Source organism: Sardina pilchardus, chromosome 22, assembly GCF_963854185.1.
Source record: "Sardina pilchardus chromosome 22, fSarPil1.1, whole genome shotgun sequence".
Classification (NCBI taxonomy): domain Eukaryota; kingdom Metazoa; phylum Chordata; class Actinopteri; order Clupeiformes; family Clupeidae; genus Sardina; species Sardina pilchardus.
Window position 1 is genome coordinate 22,875,439 of NC_085015.1, and position 18,107 is coordinate 22,893,545.

Genomic DNA, 18,107 nt, shown 5'->3' on the forward strand with positions numbered 1-18,107 from the left:
TTAGAAGTGTGTGTGTGTGTGTGTGTGTGTGTGTGTGTGTGTGTGTGTGTGTCTGTCTGTCTGTCTGTCTGTCTGTCTGTCTGTCTGTCTGTCTGTCTGTCTGTCTGTCTGTCTGTCTGTTTTTTGTATTTGTGTGCGTGTGTGTGTGTGTGTGTGTGACTGAGTTTGTGAGTTGTTGGAGGGAGTGCCATTCTTTTTATTCCACTGATCATGCTGATCATGACAATGTATAATACATGTAGCATTACGTGGAACTGCACACTAAAGAGCTGATCAAAAATGTAGCATCTCATACATACCAGCTAAATTATGACTGGGAACAAACTGTGTCACAACCCAGTGACACCATCCACACAAAACACAACAGCAGCAGCAGCAGCATCATATCTGCGTCATGGGCCACAGCTTACAAATCATCCATCTCCACAGAACGTCTCCTGGAGTTAACCACTTAGTGACCACTTCTAAAGATATTCACTTAAGCATTCTCAAGTCCACGCAACTCTGTCCATTCTAACATGACCGAACATAGCAGTGAGTCTACTAAAATAGTCAGCATTTTAGAAAGTTGCATTCTGAAACTTCCAAGGTGTGAGTCCTGAACTGGTAGAGGTGTGAAATAAATGCAACATTTCTTCATGCCTAAAAAATCTTGTCCGCTAGACTCCAATGAAGAATGGGGCTATTATATTATACATTACTCTACTGTCTAGCTTACTTATTTCTGTATTAATATTACTCAACTTCTACTCATTAATTCATGTCCTCCCCTCCCAGCCCTGAGAAAATAGGACTTTTGGATTAATGCATCACAGGCTCTTCCCACAGTTCATCAGCCCATTCAGAGTGGACAAAGTGGACAGAGTGGACCCTGTGCAGCATGCTAGATGACCGGCAAACAGAAGGGGAATGTCTTCACTTGTGCAACCTTGCCGGCGAGATGCCTGAGCAAACTTGTCAGCACTCTGCACCAAGGAAACACCAAACACTGCATGTTCTTCCGCGTTGTTGCTGTGCAACACAGTTTCAATGGGTTTATGTAATTCTTCTTTATTGGCGAGGATCCTCACAAAAGCAGCTTCTCACAGAAAAGCTGTAGCCTTGAAACAGAATGATCTTCTCCTCCACAATTCCCTCACTCTGCCATGTGCCATGGTTCGGAGCTCGTAAAGTCACACATGTATCCAGCCCATTCCTCCGACATGTCTATCACATGATAAGAGTCTATAGGCATGTTTTTTGTTAGATAGATAGTAGATACAGTAGATAGATAGGTAGATAGATAGATAGATAGATAGATAGATAGATAGATAGATAGATAGATAGATAGATAGATAGATAGATAGATAGATACAGTAGATAGATACAGTAGATAGATAGATAGATAGATAGATAGATAGATAGATAGATACATAGATACTTAGATACTTTATTTTGTCATTCCTACAACCTGAGGAGAACGCAATAAGAACTCAAATCTCGGTGCTGACCAATACCATTGTAAACAAATGGATTAATAAATAAATAAATATATAGATAGTTACTAGACATCTAGAAGGCATTCAGTGCCTGTGAACCTTGAACACTCTCTCTCTTTCTCTCCCTCTCTCTCTCTCTCTCTCTCTCTCTCTCTCTCTCTCTCTCTCTCTCTCTCTCTCTCTCTCCATCTCTCTCGGCCTGATCTCAGAGACACCCTGGGTGCTCACGCCTTGGTCCGGGAGAGTGGGCACCAGTTGGTGGAGGGTGCGCTGAGGAGGCACTCTACCACAGGCTGAGGCTAATTTGTGAGGACAGCATGGGCCAGTGGAGGCTGGTGGCTCCGTATAATGCTTCACTCCGCCTGCCTCCTTCAGGAATAATTTAGTTCATTACGGCTCCAGTCTTTCTGGGGTACCATCTCGCGCTGCCGCTTATGTGCGAATGCAACTGAACCTGAACAGCAACAGCCCCCACCTCCTCCCCCCCCCCCCCCCCCCCCCCCCCCCCCCCGCACGGTTGCACCTGTCATTAAAAGCCAGGGAATGGCTGAGCTTAGCAATTGTGTATACACACGCACACACATGCACACACACACACACGCACACTCCTATAAACTCATAGGCAGCTCCCACAAGAGGCTTGCAAAACTGACGGGTGATCAGCCCGGGGGCACGAGTCGTGATTCACTTCCCAGCATCAGACTCTGAAATTAGCTCCTAAAGACAGGCGCTCATGGGCGGCACGGCAAATGAAGTGCACCATAATCAAGTCATGGGGCCAAATGAAGAGGTGTGAAGCAGAAGAGAGAGAGACGTGGATGGGGTCAGTGGAGCCCCTTGGGTAACTGTGGAACTACACTTCCCAGAGTTCCAGTTTATAACACACTGTAGTCATTCGCTGCTGCACTCAGAGTCACAGTCTTCTGACACATCGCTATGCTCACCACAGCTCTGGACCAGTTCACAGCCTCGCCATTACTGTTATACAAGCTGTTAGTTATTATTCACATTCATCCAGTGACTTACATGTCAATGCCATTACAAGGGATTACATTGTCCCCAGTGCAACTTGGGGTTAAGTACCTTGCTCAAGGGCACAACGGTGCATTAGGCAACAACATGTCAGGCTACTACTAGAGGTGCTAGCCCAGCTCCTTAACCACCACTCCATTACCACGGAAAGGAGTCTTTTCTCTCTATACAGTATATAACATCACCATTTACATTACAATCTCAAGGTTAGACCATACAAGACTACAGTCCATACAAAAACTCACAAGTGACATTCTTTAGAATTCTACCACCAATCAGTCAGAGAAACCCTCACCACCCAACACAAAGCCTGGGTCGATTTCATTACCTCAACTACCATACCAATCACCTGTGGCCATTTATACCCACACTCAGGGACTCTCAGCTTATCTTAAGGGTTTTTCTTTTTTTTTTTTGGGGGGGGGGTACTCATTTCAGTGACAGCATACAACACAGACAGATAAAAGAGTGTTATCAGTGTGTTTTGGGAACAATTACACTATTATAATGAACTATTATTATCCTCTTTTTCACCAGATCCACTTCATAGGTGTCCCATTTAATCAGAATTAATAGCCATCCCACCAGCCAATCAGAAAATCTTCTCTCCGGCTGATATGTTTACATTTATATTTAGCAGAACCTTTTTTCCAGTACGACTTAAAAATGAAGAATAACATTCAAGCTACAAAGTAGAGGAGACCTTAGGCAACAATAAACACTACAACAATAAATACTACTATGCAGAGGAGACCTTCGGTGACAATAAACACTACAGCGATAAATACTAAAACTAGAGGATGAGAGAGAGTGCAGAAGTATAAGTACAAGTCAAGCGTATGGAAGGAGATGGGTGGTAGAGGGAAGAAGGGGTAGAGAGAAGAAGGGAAGAAGGGAAGTCTATGGTAGGAGGAGCATGTTTGGTGTGTTGGAATGTTAGAAGTGTTAGGAGAGGACGTTCATCTCGAAAGAGAATAAGAGAATAGGAGAGCCTATTTTGAAGACAGAGAGGGACACCCCTGGCCTAATGACACCTCGTAAGTCATTCCACCATCAGGGAACTGCACATGAAAATAGTCTGGGAAGAATAATGGTATTATGATAGAGGCTGTATACGCAGGCTTCATTACAACATTTGGCTTATCAAGTTGTCCACCAGACTCACAAAACAAACTGCCCCCTGATATTTCACTCTCACTCTCAACAGGAAACAGCTCTGCAAACAAACACACCGATGCGTTTCAGGACCACGGCGCTGTCCATTATCTCTGCTAGCAATGTCCCGACTGGCCTCGTATTTTACAGATTCAAAATAGATTCAGAGACAAAAATATTCACATTCAAAGGTAAGAAGTGACACTATGAAAACAAACAAGAAAGATAAATACTGTCTTTGGTGCTTCTTTTGCAAAATGATTCCTGTAAGATTCTGTGAGGTGTCTGAGTATTTCGCTGTGAACAATTATTCTACAAGCTTCAAACGTGTCACGCCCGTCTGATTCTGTTTTGGTTCAACTGCTGCTTTTGCTATTTGTCATGGAATTGAGTCCTTGCCTGCTGACATACGGCACAGATCAATGAACATGATTTATGATTGCAGATCAGCTGTCACAAAGGTAAACGGCCTCAAGCCAAATGCCTTTGCCCCAATCCATCATGCCCCTGTCATTTCTCAATCTGGCACGCATTCCTTGATACACTGAAAGCCCCTGACATGAGTCAAGAGGAAGAATCGTAACAGAGGAGCAGGCAATCTTTCAAAGGGGGTTCTCACTATCAATCCAGTTCATTTACAGCACACCTTTTGTGACCTTACCGAAAAGATAGCTTTGTTTAAATGTATGTCAACTCCGAGTAAATACCGAACAAGAGACTTTGTTCTTCTCACAATAAACCACTGCCCCACGCAAAATAGACCTGTAATAAACATTGCTTAAAACTGTTGGCTAATTTCAATAAATCTCCTCTAGTTGTTCATTTCACTGTCGGGGGGGTTTTACATTTTAACCCCCTGCTGAAGTTCTGCGATTTTCAGTCGACTGCCAAACTCCACACAGATGGTGCTGATGCTGCTAACAGCAAGCGTCTCCTTTAAGAAGAAATACGGTTTTGTTCAACTATACAGCACAAATTTGTTGTATGTTCGACTCATGTCAGCAGTCGTTCAAGGTAAACAAACCACGAGTCATGCCAATCCCTGCATGACAACAAAACTGACATACCATTTTGCCCTATTGTTTTCCCAACGCGCGGTCCTTTGATGAGGCATCATCTTGGAACATGGCTGTATACACGGCGCGCTGTCTGCCTCTGCACGTTTGATACACTCCGAAAAGACTCCATGGCGCTCTCACTGTCGCTTCCGTACCCGCAAGAATACCCAGGCGAAAAACATGTCGATACTCACGTTTTCCCATTGACCGGTGCGTGAATGCCATAGCTCGGGCAGAGCACCCGGAAAGTGCTGGTTTGTTCTGTGTCGGATGCCAGCTGATCTTGCCTGCTGTTCCCAGCTCGCTATCGTTGGAGCAGTTCTTCTCAGCAGCGCTCGACGTGGGAGATCACACAGTTCTGCGTTGGATTGGTGAAGATTCTCATCGCGCTGATTGGAGCATCACCGTTTGGAGTGAAGAAACATAACATAAGTCATTTTTGTCAGTTAAGACAGTAATTAGCACCCTGTCAAACTATCACACAAAAGCATTTCAATTTGCCATATATATATATTTGACAATACTGGCCCAAAAAATGAAAAAAAAAGAGAAAAAAACACTTACTTCCTTTGGATTGGTTTGTGACGAATCCTATCTAGGCCTACGCAATATTTGCCTGACTGTTCAATACACACGTATTGGACTACTACACCCTGCTATTTCGCAGGCTACAGTTGTGCTGCTATACCTGACCCAGTAACCTCAGAGATAGAGAAAGAGAGATGACACGGACTTCCCCTCCAAACAGACCATTGCGCGAGTATCGCAATGACCACCTGATCTGTCAACAAATATATCTGAACCCCGCCAAAAGATTGCATCACTGTCAGGGTCCAGGGATGTAGGTGATCCTAATCCTAAATGCAGTTTATCCACCTACAGTATTAAAAGTTTATTCACCTCTTATTATAATTCATCCATCTCTCAAAAGAGTTTATTAACCAATAGCAACTTTCAAGATTCAAGAATCACACTGTATTATCCACATTTACAAATAGGAGCCATTTAATACCACTGATATTGTTATAAACATTGGACAATAGCTTCAAACATCTTCTGAATACCTTTTATTTTATTTTATTTAAAAAAAAAAGAAAAATCTGAATGCGACATGGCACAGTCCACCTTTTGATGCTCACAGAATTCGTAGTTTACCCACCTCTTTATCACTGCAATGCACTGTTACTGGTTTGTTTAAGACCAAAGTACCCATTTAAACACATTTCTCACAAGCCACAAAGAGCACATTCTAATTATCCCACACTTTTGTGTTAGCGTGAATTAAATGTAGGCCTACTGCCACAGTGTTTTCATACATTTGGTATTGTTGGTGAACAATCATTTTTATTCACATAAGGATTGGGTACAGTTGTGAACCACATTGACATGATTATGCTGAACATGAGAAATGGCTTTGTGCTGTGTGTGGAGACATGGCAGGGATGTTAACTTAGGTTTATCTACCGTAAATGCATGACAGGAAAGATCAATAGAATGTTAAGCCACTGGTGTGACCAAACAAGAGGTTTGTGTACATTTTTGGAGGATCCCTGTGTTGTAGTTGTCCACTAGAGTGCAGTATAATACAAGATGTGCAACTACTTTTCTCTGATATCTTTGTATTTCTGTTTTCAGCTGATTGCGACCCAGGGAGCCCCATTCAGACTAAGGAAGCAACCTAAGGACCACTGCTGAAAAGAAAAATAGTGATTCCCTCAGCAAAACAATGTCTTCACGGACCACCACTGATGTAGAAAAGCCCTGTCTTTCAGCAAACTCCAAACAATCCTCTGGCTACTTTTACACCACATTGATACAAGATAAAATACATTTTAAAAATCTAAAACATGCTAGAAGGGTTGAGCATTACACTCAAATTTGCTGTACATTTGTGTACTCTTTGGTGTAATGCATTTTTAATGAGTTCATTCAGGCTGTGAACTAATGTCCCTCTGGTTATTGCTTAATGTGTCATCCTAAGGGGCATGTGTGAATTTATGGTGCCAATATCTGGCCTTCTACACATATCCTTTAATGCAGTTTGGAGTTATGGTTGTGGTTGTACTGGTTCTACAAAGGTGTTTTCAATGGAGATCTTCAATGGAGTTCTTCAATGGAGATTTGCTACATGTTTTAGTGTACTAACACATCTTTCCAGCACACTGTACACTGCATAGAGCACATCATGCAGGGTGTGATTAAGTATACAGTGACATAATTGATGCTATGGGAATGTTAGAAGTTACAATATGGCCTTTCATGTTTAGCTTAGCACTGGGAAGAGGCTTTAGTAAACACATGGCATTTGCATATTTGTGTTTTTGGTTTGATGTCATCCATCTACAGAAAATTAACGATGATTACATAATGTGAAAATAAGCAAACAAGTAAACAAATATATAAATACAGGAACATAACAGCAACCAATCCCAGTACTGGCTGTTATGGCATGCCTGAGTTGTCAGGAAAAAATGATGGATTCCCTACAGCCGCTCCATTTCCTCTCTCACACACTCTCTCTTTCCCTCTTTTCTCTCTCTCTCTCTCTCTCTCTCTCTCTATCTCTCTCTCTCTCTCTCTCTCTCTCTCTCTCCCTTCTCAGAATCTGACAGCCACAGCTATACGAAACCTCGCAAAAAATAATCAATCACATCAATTGAAAGGTGCAGAGCGGTGGAGAAGGGCTCCGGGACACAGTGGCCGCTGGCTCCCCCCATGTCCAGCCGCATCGGAAATTTCCACTGAGCTTCTGCTTCCTCGCTTCCCACCCAAACAAGCTTATGAGGGCACAATTACCAAGGGACTGGCAGAATGCGGAGGCCAACCTATTAGTGTGACATAACAACCAGGGCAGTTCACAGGTTGGGGATGGTGAGTACGGAGGGTGGGGGGTATGGGGGGGGGGGATACTCCGGGGGGAGTGGAAATGTACCGGCGTTGTTTTAAACTAGTGGGCTGCAGAGCCATTAAAATGCAAATAGGGAAAACACACTTGTGCATCGCTTGGTCCTCTGTCTGTTGTGTGTGATGAGGCTGGTGCAGAAAGCTGCCATCCGAATCAAAAACTATTAAGTTGAAGAGTGTGCATCAATGTAAATCTACATGCGTACCACGTGGTACCAGTTTGCATGCACAGAGAAGGTCTGGGTTTGTTTACCACTTTTTGCCACATGATGGCAGTGACTTACAAAGACAAACAGCCCATTATAGATGACCAATGTCAATATTATATTGAGTCAGGACAGACTGACTAATTCATTTGTCTGCTTCTCATCATTGGAGATATAGCACAATACAAGACACAAACCTATATGATACCTGTGCGTCACCGTCCATACCAAGGGGGGCATCCATGGAGAGTATTTTACATTTCATTTTGGGCTTTTCAGTCATTGTCAGTGGGATTATTTTTCTTCACACATCAACAATAGTATACAAAAGATAGGCCTATACTTGCAATACAAAAATGCTGCCATTGGAAGAGATAGGAATTTTTAGACCATTTGTTGATTTCTAATTGGGCGGAGAATATAAAATATGCATGGTTGACCAGGCTGTTGTCAAGATAACCCTGGGTTACATAACACTGGACATGCTCCATCAGATTCACAGAGGAACACAGTGTGTCCAATGATGGAATTAGGCTATTCAATACAGTGGGGTCACTTCAGGAGATAACACTGTCCTTGCAGCAACAAAATATAGCTACATAATAATCATGGCAGAACAGAGACTAAAGTGTAACCAAAACTGAGCACACAAATTGCTCCTGATATTAATAACTTGAAATGAAACTGACGGTGATTTCCATTTTTTAACAAACTGAAAATAACTAATCTAGCAACAGATGAAATGGATATCCTAAAATATGTTTCGGGCAATGTACTGTCTGCACATCAGGCATTCAATTATGAAGACAACAGTCTTGTGAAATAAAATGGGTGTGACCAGCATGTGAACATTCACCTAAAATTAGGCGTATTTGGCATATTTTGCCTTCCAATTGGGTATGTACAGTTTCTCCAAATTACTATCAATTACAGTGGGCCAATTACTTTGTCTATATCGCGCACACTTAAATGGGCACGTGGTCATAATGTAAATAGCCTCACCCAGGCGGATCCTTATTTTCTCACAAGTCTACTGCTTCATCCATAGATGTATATATGTCTATGGCTTCATCCTATTGGTTAAAGTTGGAATTGGTGGGCTGGGCTTTGTGCATGCACATGTCGCCCTGGGGAGCAATCAATACAGTGCAATGACTGTTTTGATTCTACTGCGGCAGTGAGCTTGCCTGCCTAGCTAACAAAGAAGTATACTGTAGATTTTGTTTTGAAAAAGTAATTGGCGTTACAGTTCTGACGATGAAGTTCGTTAGATTTGTTATGAAGAATGCCGCTTTGGCAAATGTGCCAAAACACATAGAACATTTTTCAAAATTTTCGCCATCTCCAATTTCAATGAAACAGTTCATCGACTTTGGTGAGTAGCCTTCCGACCGTTCATAAATGTCTGAATTGAAACATTCTCAGCTGAATATCATGGTTAGAAGACCTAAAGTCATCATTTAGCCCTGTGGTGGATCATGGTTCAGTCCCAATGCGAAGTAACGTTGTAGACTACGCCAATATAGCCTAATAGAATCGTTGTGAATTTTGAAACTATAGCTCTGTAATGTGTTGGTCTATGCATTTGTCTGTAGGCTATTCGCCAAATTGCCTATTAACAGATCAAGCTCAGATCACAGCTCATTCAATCTTGGGGAGGATGCGTTCAACACTCCCAGGGTATTGCGTCATGCAGTGTTGGACGTTGCAGAGCCGTGTCTGACTGATAACTTAAGTTATCAGCCAGACAGCTGAAACAGTTTAGCAAATCAATACCAATAGACCTAATGTACATTGTATCACATTGGCCAATTATTTGCATTTTTTTTTTTTTTTTTTTTGAAGAAAACCATAGTGACATGAGTAGCCTCAATTGATGTTCGCTTGAAGTTGCAGCCAAAAGAGGCTATAACAATCGAGTTCATTAGAACCCACCCTAATCATATTATCTTTGTAATTTGCGCAGGTTCTTCTAATGCATGTGAGAAGACTTCATTCGTATTCCTTAGGCAAGAGCTGCCCGTGCGGCTCTCCAACATCATGAAAGAAATCAATCTTCTCCCCGACCGGTTGCTCACGACCCCGTCAGTGCAAATTGTCCAAAGTTGGTACGTGAATTTATATGACTTAACGGACACTGCTATTTGTATGTGTGTTTAAATAGCATAGATATTCAATTGTAAGGGGAAATGGGGCACACATCCTACTCGTAAAATGTGTAGGATATGCTTGATCCCAACAATGTTGTTTACGTCTAACCACGTGACCTCTGTCCCACATTCCATAAGTGCCCAGTGTTCGTGAACTTTGTCCTAGTTTCTAGCAGCTGGCTCCTTGTGTTGACGACCCCAGTCTTCCCCCCTTTGTTAAAAAAACTTGTTTATGACTTCATGGGAATCTTGGCACAAACCAGACATGTAATCTAACCTTCTGCTCCCCTAGTTCACACTGTCTAGTGTTTTTTTGTTTACAATAAAGTCTAGGAATAGCCTATTTTATCATAATACAATTAATACATATTTTTGATATTGCACATTCTATTGAATTCAGTAGCCGATAGCCATTAGCACCATTATGTAAAGTAGGCTACTCCTGGAGAGAACAGTGAGTGACTAGTGCTGTTTGGTCTGCACCGTTACCCTTTAGAGTGAGTCATAATGGGGCATAAACATGAAGCTGGAGAGATAATCGTGGAGAGTCAGAGAGACCGCTTATAAAAGCCACTGTAGAGGGAACAACATGTCCCACGTCATACTGCATGCACACACATTATCAGTTCATGGAACAGTCGGGTTGAGTTTTTATGACCACCTTTTAGAGAGAGAGAGAGAGAGTGTGTGTCTGCTTTTTGTTCCGAACAAGAAAAGATGTTCCAACAATTTTATGTGAAGAGCAGCCTTCTGACATTGTTTCCATTATGCATGCTTACTTAGTGATTTCGCTCTTAACTGTTTCAGGTATATTCAAAGCTTGCTGGATATTCTAGACTTCCTGGAAAAGTCACCAGATGACCACAGTGTTTTGGCAGAGTGAGTTTTCCTGATTGTGTCCCTGTTGATTATGATGCACAGCTACAGATAGGAAGTCCTATCTGTAGTTGTGATGTTATCTTTGCATTTCTGCATCATTGAAGTGATGCTATCTTTGCATTTTAGCATTATTGAAGTGATGTTATCTCTGCATTCTTAGAAGCACGATGTGTAACATCACTGACTCCTGTCCTAGGTTTGTGACCACACTGGTGAATATCAGGAACAGGCACAATGATGTTGTGCCCACCATGGCTCAAGGTGTCCTCGAGTACAAGGAAGCCTTCGGCGAGGATCCGGTCACCAGCCAGAATATCCAGTACTTCCTGGACCGCCTGTACATGAGCCGAATATCCATCAGAATGCTCATCAACCAGCACAGTGAGTTCTGTGCCTTACAGTTGTAGACCTTGTTAGGTGTTTGTTTGGATTTTTGGTAAAAAACAGTTATTTGCTCCTACAGCTCTTGTCTTTGATGGAGAAATGAAACCAGTTCACGCCAGTGCCATAGGGAGCATCGACCCTCACTGCAGTGTGACAGAGATTGTCAGAGGTACACTGCAAATTACTTGATTCTTACCAAGATAAAAACACTTAGGTTTAGAAGTGTTAGGTCATTTATCTTGTTTTAAGGCTGAATTTCTTATTTTAAGTGTTCAACTTTACACTATAGTCTTAAATCTAGATTGAATTATCTAAATTCAAGAAATCTTGTCTTGCTGCGTGGACAGATAATTTCACTTGTTTTGAGTACCTTTACCTCAGATTTAGTGTTTTTATCTTGTTTTTAAACACCCCTTATGAACCTGTTCTTATAACCTTTAATGTCTCTCCCTGAGGCGTACAGTAATTGAGTGGCCTGTTTGTCAGCATTTCAGGGAAAATAAGAGTGTAAAAAGAGAGTTGCCTCATGCTCATTCATAGTCAGTTTATTTGTTGCCAACTAGCTTCTATGACCCACCAAGAATTTAAGATGCTAAACTGTGAAAATAAACAACAAGTCATTTATTTTTCTTCTCACAGACGCTTATGAAAATGCCAAGGGGCTGTGTGAACAGTATTACCTGATCTCCCCTGATCTGGTCTTGAATGAACGGAACAGTGAGTGAATTCCTCCTTTTTATTTGTACGCTTTTGCACAGACCAAATAAGGCAGTGGCCATCAATGAAGTGTGAATCACTGGAGCCGAGCCTGACGGTCCATTTGTACAGTTAACATTAGGCCCATCACATTATTACATGGGATTTGGAGGGTTTGTTTGTATACATTTATGTAATGCTTCCATGATGAGCTGACCCTCTCAAGTCGAAGCAATGGGGGACTTTCTTTGGTCCAGCTGCTTAGCCAATATTTACACTACGGGCCCTGTTCCCTGGAGAACAGCAGTGGTTGAATTCCCAAAGCTCTTGAGTTGAGATAGCTCGAAAACTTTAAACAAGTTCGATAATGAGTGTTGTGTTGTTGCTAACCGAAATGCCTTTGCCCCTTACAGCTAAACACAGGACGCAGCCCATCAATATGGTCTATGTGCCTTCCCATCTCCATCACATGCTGTTTGAGTTGTTCAAGGTAAGTTTGATCTGAAGACACGCAATGTTCATGACTGCAGTGAACTAGTGAGGGAAGACTGTATAAAAACTACAGTGTAACGCATCGTGTTCTTTACCTTTCCCTTTCAGAATGCTATGAGGGCGACCATTGAAAACCATGGCAACAGCACCCTACCACCTGTTGAAGTCATGGTGGCAATAGGAGGGGAAGACTTGTCTATTAAGGTGAGCCTTTTTTTAGAAATGATCGGAAGGGAAGCAGTAAAACTTTTTATGTCGCCATTGGTGAACATAATTAAAAAGAACACCTGCTAAACAGGGAAGTTACAAACCACACACTTGTGTCAATCATTTATTTGAACATTTTTCAGTTTGCTGCAAAGGAGAGGAAATATTTCGCATAACTGCATTTGAGCATCCGTAGAGCACAATAGCCATTCAAATCCATGCATCCGTGGCTTTGTCGCTGTTGCTGTCTTCTCTGCCAGAATCTTATAATGTGATTATGTAAGCTTCATTAATTTTGGCGATTCATCCAATTTGACTCGAGCTGATAGTCTTAGGTAAGATTAGCCCAATTCAGCAGGCATTGGGGCTTTGTGGGAAGCCAATTAACCCTATCTGAGTGAAACTGGAGCCGCTGGGCTGCTGTGAGGCTTTATCAGTGGGGCAGCGTGGGACAGTACAGGGCACCTGCAGGGCGGATTTAACACAATAGAACAGCACAGGGTGGCCTTGTTGTGCCGTTACCCTGACAACATGCATAATGGAGAGGGCGCCTTGCCCCTGACCGGTGGGCTGCCCTTGGCTCCATGCCAACCATCGTCGCCCACCTGACTCTGTGTCAGTAACAGCGGGTTGTTACCACAGTGACTGAGAGAAGTTAGTTGCGTCTGTCTCTCACTTTCTCTCTCTCTCTTTCTTTCTCCCCCCTTTCTTTCTCAGGTGAGCGACAGGGGTGGTGGAGTCCCCTTCAGGAAGATGGAGAAACTCTTCAGCTACATGTATTCCACTGCTCCCGCTCCACATATTGGCCAACACGAGCGGCCTCCTCTGGTAAGAGGAGTCTCACTCCCACACCCTCAGTCACACACCACTGCTTGCAGTAACGACTCTTATAACAAACCTGTTCAGTATATACATATGTTTTTTCAGATTTAATCATTTAAATGTACTTCAATCAAACTTCAATCTTCCATCAAAACTCATAACATACCATAATGTTTATTCCATTCCACCAACCATTTATTAAGCCATACAAGCAACACTCGACCTTCAAATGACCCTTATGAAAAACAAATGTTTGTAAATTAATTTAAATATATTGAAATTAAGAAAACTGCAGTAGGCTACATGTTTTTGTTCATATTGTGTATCATGTTTTTGCCAGTACAAATGCTCTGGTCTGAACTAAATGTCCTGGCCACAAGCAGTCCTTAGCATTCACTCTTTCCTTGTTCTGACGTCTGCAGGCTGGCTTTGGCTACGGTCTGCCCATCTCCCGCCTCTATGCCCAGTATTTCCAGGGAGACCTCCAGCTCTACTCAATGGAGGGCTATGGGACTGATGCCATCATTCACCTGAAGGTAGCAGATCCATTAATTCAGCCACTTTATGAGTTTATTCACACGTAATTGATGGTTGTAATCATGGTGTTGCTTGCCAAAAAGAAAAAAAGATAATTTGTCTAGTTTGAAGGTTCTTTTAGATGCCATATTTACATGGCAAGTATGCCATTTTCAGTCATTTAGACTGCATTTCAAAACCTTTATTACATTTTATTTCCCATGGTCTCTCTCCTGTGCAGGCTTTGTCCACCGATTCTGTGGAGAGACTGCCCGTGTACAACAAGACGGCCAAGCGCAACTACAGAGTCAGCCAGATGGCCGACGACTGGTGCGTTCCCACCACAGAGCCTCTGGACCTGGCCGTGTTCCGCCTGTCCAAATGAGAGATGGACGAAGGTCCAGCACCGCCGCTGATTTGCTTGCAGGGGATCCTGCTATGGGCTATAGGCCAGTGTCCAGTCCAGACCGATGGGCTTTGGGGAAACAGACTTGAGGACATTGCTCTGATTGGGTGTGATTTGGGTTTGTCCCTCCTTTAAAGCTTAAAATGCCTCCAAAGCTGTTGAGTAATAACAGCTGCTTAACTTCTACTGGTGACACTACTGTCAGGCCCACCAATCACGTAATGACGTTTCACTCGCCCAGCCTGAAAGTACATTTCCACTAAATGAGCCTCTTAGTATTGCTTTCATAGGAATGAAATGTAATACCAGGGACACGCGTCATGTTGACATTCGTAACTGATAGAAGCACAGCAGAGCTTCGGTATTAACACTGTCCATCTGATAGGAGTTAGTTTGAGACTCTGAGGGATAGGTTACAGTGGCAACAATTCCCTTATAGAGACTAATTTGGTAAGACAGATGAAATTAGCCCCCAAAAAACTGCTGTGAGTTGCTTTGGCTGTTTGCGGAGAAAAAGCACTTGAGTGAAAGAGAATCCTTTCTTAGCCAGAGGAGGCTACTATGGCGTAAAAGCAGGTGAGAAGGATGTGGAGTTGTCACTAAAACCAAAGGGATGGAGAGTTTACACAGACAGCTCAGCGTGTTTTGTAACGCCCGACTGATCTCCGCTTCAAGTGCTCTTAGGCTGGCCCAGCTCCTTTTCATCCTCTCGTGTAACTTTGCGTGTGGTCAGAAACCAAATGAAAGGAAAGGAGGTGTTCCTGTCCACAGGCGTTGTGGAATTAGAGATGGAAACATCTCATGGTTGGTGTCGTGGCATGGCAGGGAAAAAAAAGGGAGAAACTGAAAAGAAAGGAAAAGAGAAAGTATCCCCTTTGAAGTGATCAAAGGCACATGTTCAGAGACTGTTCATGTTCAGAGATTGAGGTGCATTTCAACCAGCCCATGGCCAAAAGCGCCTCCACTTTTGTAATGGATGATTTTCATGATTCCTATACTTTTTACCCATTGTTGAAAGGCAAAACTCTCATCGGTTTGCGCTTCACAAAACAGTAATCTCTGCATCTATCAGAAAGTTTATGGTGCGTTTTCCACCAACAGAAAACTGTCTCCGTTCTGGTTCATGCTCCAGATACTGATCCAGCATTTCCATCTAAACTTAAATCGGTTCAGAACCTGAAAAGTTGGCTCAGAGCTGCTACCAGAAAATAGTTGCACCCAGCACCCTTTGTCGATGATGCATACATGGTTCTGTTCAAACTGGTGGAAGTGCGGTATGGTTTACTAAATAGCACCAAGGTTCAAAGAATTCTAAAAGGAATCAGTTGAAGAACTAGTTTTCCGTAGGATGAAAAACGCGATGATCGCCTAAGTTAGCTAAAAACCTGGTTGACTCTTTTCCTTTGAGTTTTATGGTACCTTGGTCAAGAGATTTGGCTGTGCTATATTTTGTGAAACCACCACTTGGTAGTACTGCCCACATCAATGCTTGCCCCTTCCTCCTCTCTTCCTCCTCGACTATTAAAATGAATGTGTTGGAAACAAGAGTTCTAAGAGTGTACCCACTTCAGTTGCTAACACGTCGATGTCTCTAGCAATAGGTTAGATTCAAGTGTTCGTAACAAAGCAGAATGCCTTCTTGTCAACACCTGGTGTTGCTGCCTTGTCTTATCACCCCTGATATGTATTATCTCCTCTGGTCCCCCACCAGACAGTGTACTTGTGTTTACCTTCAGAGCCATTCAAAGTGTCACTTTGGGAAGAAAAGTGTCTTTCCAAACTCCTGCATTTTCAAAAACATGATGTGAAACAAAATGTTTTTTTGTTCTTTTGTAACACTATTGCTGTCCATGGGACTTAATAGACGATATGGACATTGAGTTCTTGTCACATGTAATTGTAGCATGCCCGCCTGCTTGTGTAGACCAGGTGAAAAAGACTAGCAGAGAAACCTGTAGCTTTTCTGCTTGAAACTACCTCATGTGTAGTGAGGGTTTGTGTCGTCACTGTCTCCATTGGAAGCCATAAGCTGTAGTACTGTGAAGAGTGCAAGCACACAGGCCTTTGATCTCTGTCTCCTCCATGTGCCTTCTCCTAGAGAGCCTAAATGTCACTGTCGTGAGTATGGACCAGGCAAGTCCAGAGTATCGACTCTCTTTTGTGTGTGTGTGTGTGTGTGTGTATGTGAGTGTCATAAAGTCAACGTTGCTTTTAAAATAAATGTACTTATTTTTGTTCAAAGGTGAATCTATTTTCCATTTAAAATGAGAAAAAAGAGTGGACGATTATGTGTAAATAAACATTTCCAAGTGAATCAGAGTTTTTTGTCTGGTATTTTAAAAACAAGTGTGATATGTGATCCTGGACTGTATATGGTGGCATACAAAATTATATCAGATATGATGTACTGTGTAAAGGAGTGTAAATGATAGCACTATTAATATATATTTATATAAATAATCTGCCAGTATTGGTAGGCTTTGATTTAGCTCCTGTTTTTTCCTGAGTGCAGTCCCCTGCTGAGCTCATTCATTAGGCCCTGTGTTACTGCCCTATTTCAGGACCCTGGCCATTAGTCACCAACCCCATACTGGGATACAGGGGTCTCCTTGGAGACTTGGGGGTGCAGGTGCACGGGTGGTGTGCAGAACAGGTGCAGGCTGGGTAATTTAGCTTTGGGCATGAGCCCACTGAGGCAGAGGCCACTGTGGCACGGGGTAAACATCAAGAGGGTGTTGAGTGTACAGTACGTGTGGCGAGTACGTGTGGCATGCTGTTGACCCGTGCGAATGGAAAAACCTATACGGTTTATCAGTGCCCACTGGGTACTGTGGCTCACCCCCTCAGTGCTGATACAATGTCCAGCCTCGGTCTCTGTGTACTCTGGGTTGTAAACAGGTTGTGTAACAGGAAAGCTTGTTTTCATAGTGAATGGGAAATGTGCTGGGAGAATATTACCCTGCTTCTCACTTGCACTTTTATCAGTGGAGCCACTGAAACGTGTAAAAAATTATTGCTTCCTCTTTGCAGAATGTTTCATAACCAGCCTGGCACCTTTGACTGTTAAACACATTTTACAGGCTTTATCTGTGTATACTGTAGATATAGAAGTTTTATATCTGTATATAGATTGCCAAGTTTTATATTGGTATATACAGTTGAAAGTTCATCCATAACTTCAAAACTTTTATTAAGAGTGTAAAGATTTATTTTTTAAAAATCAGCCATGTTTTCTACATGTTTACTGCTTACCTAAAGACTATGCTCCAGTGCTGTATATGGGTGACCTAAAAATAGCGACCTACAGTACAGAGCTTGGTCAGCATGTCATATGCAGCAAGGTTATGGCTCTGCATGTATGTTTACTGCATGACTAACCAAGCTTGGGTATCTCCACACGCCACGTGCCTCTCTGTGTCGACCTATCTCTGTGTGGACCAGGCCCGTGACCAACATCGTCTGTGGAAGACGTCTCCACATGAAAGCTGGCCTACTCACTTTACAGCCGGCCGCTGGGTAGTGTTTCACACCTGCCCTCGAAGGACCCGGCCTTGTATGGCAGCGCAGTGTGTCTGAGAGTACAGTGAGTGTGTTTGGATCGAACGTGAGGCTGATGAATGGTCCAGGTGCCTATTGACATGAAGTCATTCGCTAAACAGAGCTTCTTTTAGCCTACATACAGAGCCAAGAGTGTCGTCCTTTTCTTTCTGTGCATGCCGGGG

At 42.8% G+C, this 18,107-nt stretch overlaps 2 protein-coding genes across 2 annotated transcripts in view; one reads left to right on the forward strand and one right to left on the reverse strand.

Moving 5' to 3' along the window:
- Positions 1 to 4,994, reverse strand: part of tbkbp1 (TBK1 binding protein 1) — a 61,065-nt gene extending 56,071 nt beyond the window's left edge. The window contains exon 1 of the mRNA XM_062527054.1: positions 4,918 to 4,994. The gene's annotated coding sequence lies outside the window, so the exon portion shown is untranslated. The remainder of the gene's footprint in view (positions 1 to 4,917) is intronic.
- A 3,985-nt stretch (positions 4,995 to 8,979) lies between these two features.
- pdk2a (pyruvate dehydrogenase kinase 2a) lies at positions 8,980 to 16,699 on the forward strand. The gene is made up of 11 exons (XM_062526535.1): positions 8,980 to 9,208; positions 9,800 to 9,941; positions 10,791 to 10,862; positions 11,059 to 11,243; positions 11,326 to 11,415; positions 11,886 to 11,963; positions 12,356 to 12,432; positions 12,543 to 12,638; positions 13,359 to 13,469; positions 13,886 to 13,999; positions 14,221 to 16,699. Exons 1-11 carry the CDS (start codon positions 9,091 to 9,093, stop codon positions 14,362 to 14,364), a joined length of 1,227 nt encoding a protein of 408 aa, XP_062382519.1. The 5' UTR covers positions 8,980 to 9,090; the 3' UTR covers positions 14,365 to 16,699.
- The last annotated feature ends 1,408 nt before the right edge of the window (positions 16,700 to 18,107 follow it).

Coding starts and splice junctions, on each gene's coding strand:
- pdk2a (XM_062526535.1), top strand. CDS start 9,091: ATGAAGTTCGTTAGATTTGTTATGAAGAATGCCGCTTTGGCAAATGTG. Junction 10,863..11,058: donor GACCACAGTGTTTTGGCAGA/GTGAGTTTTCCT, acceptor CTCCTGTCCTAG/GTTTGTGACCACACTGGTGA. Junction 14,000..14,220: donor ATGCCATCATTCACCTGAAG/GTAGCAGATCCA, acceptor TCTCCTGTGCAG/GCTTTGTCCACCGATTCTGT.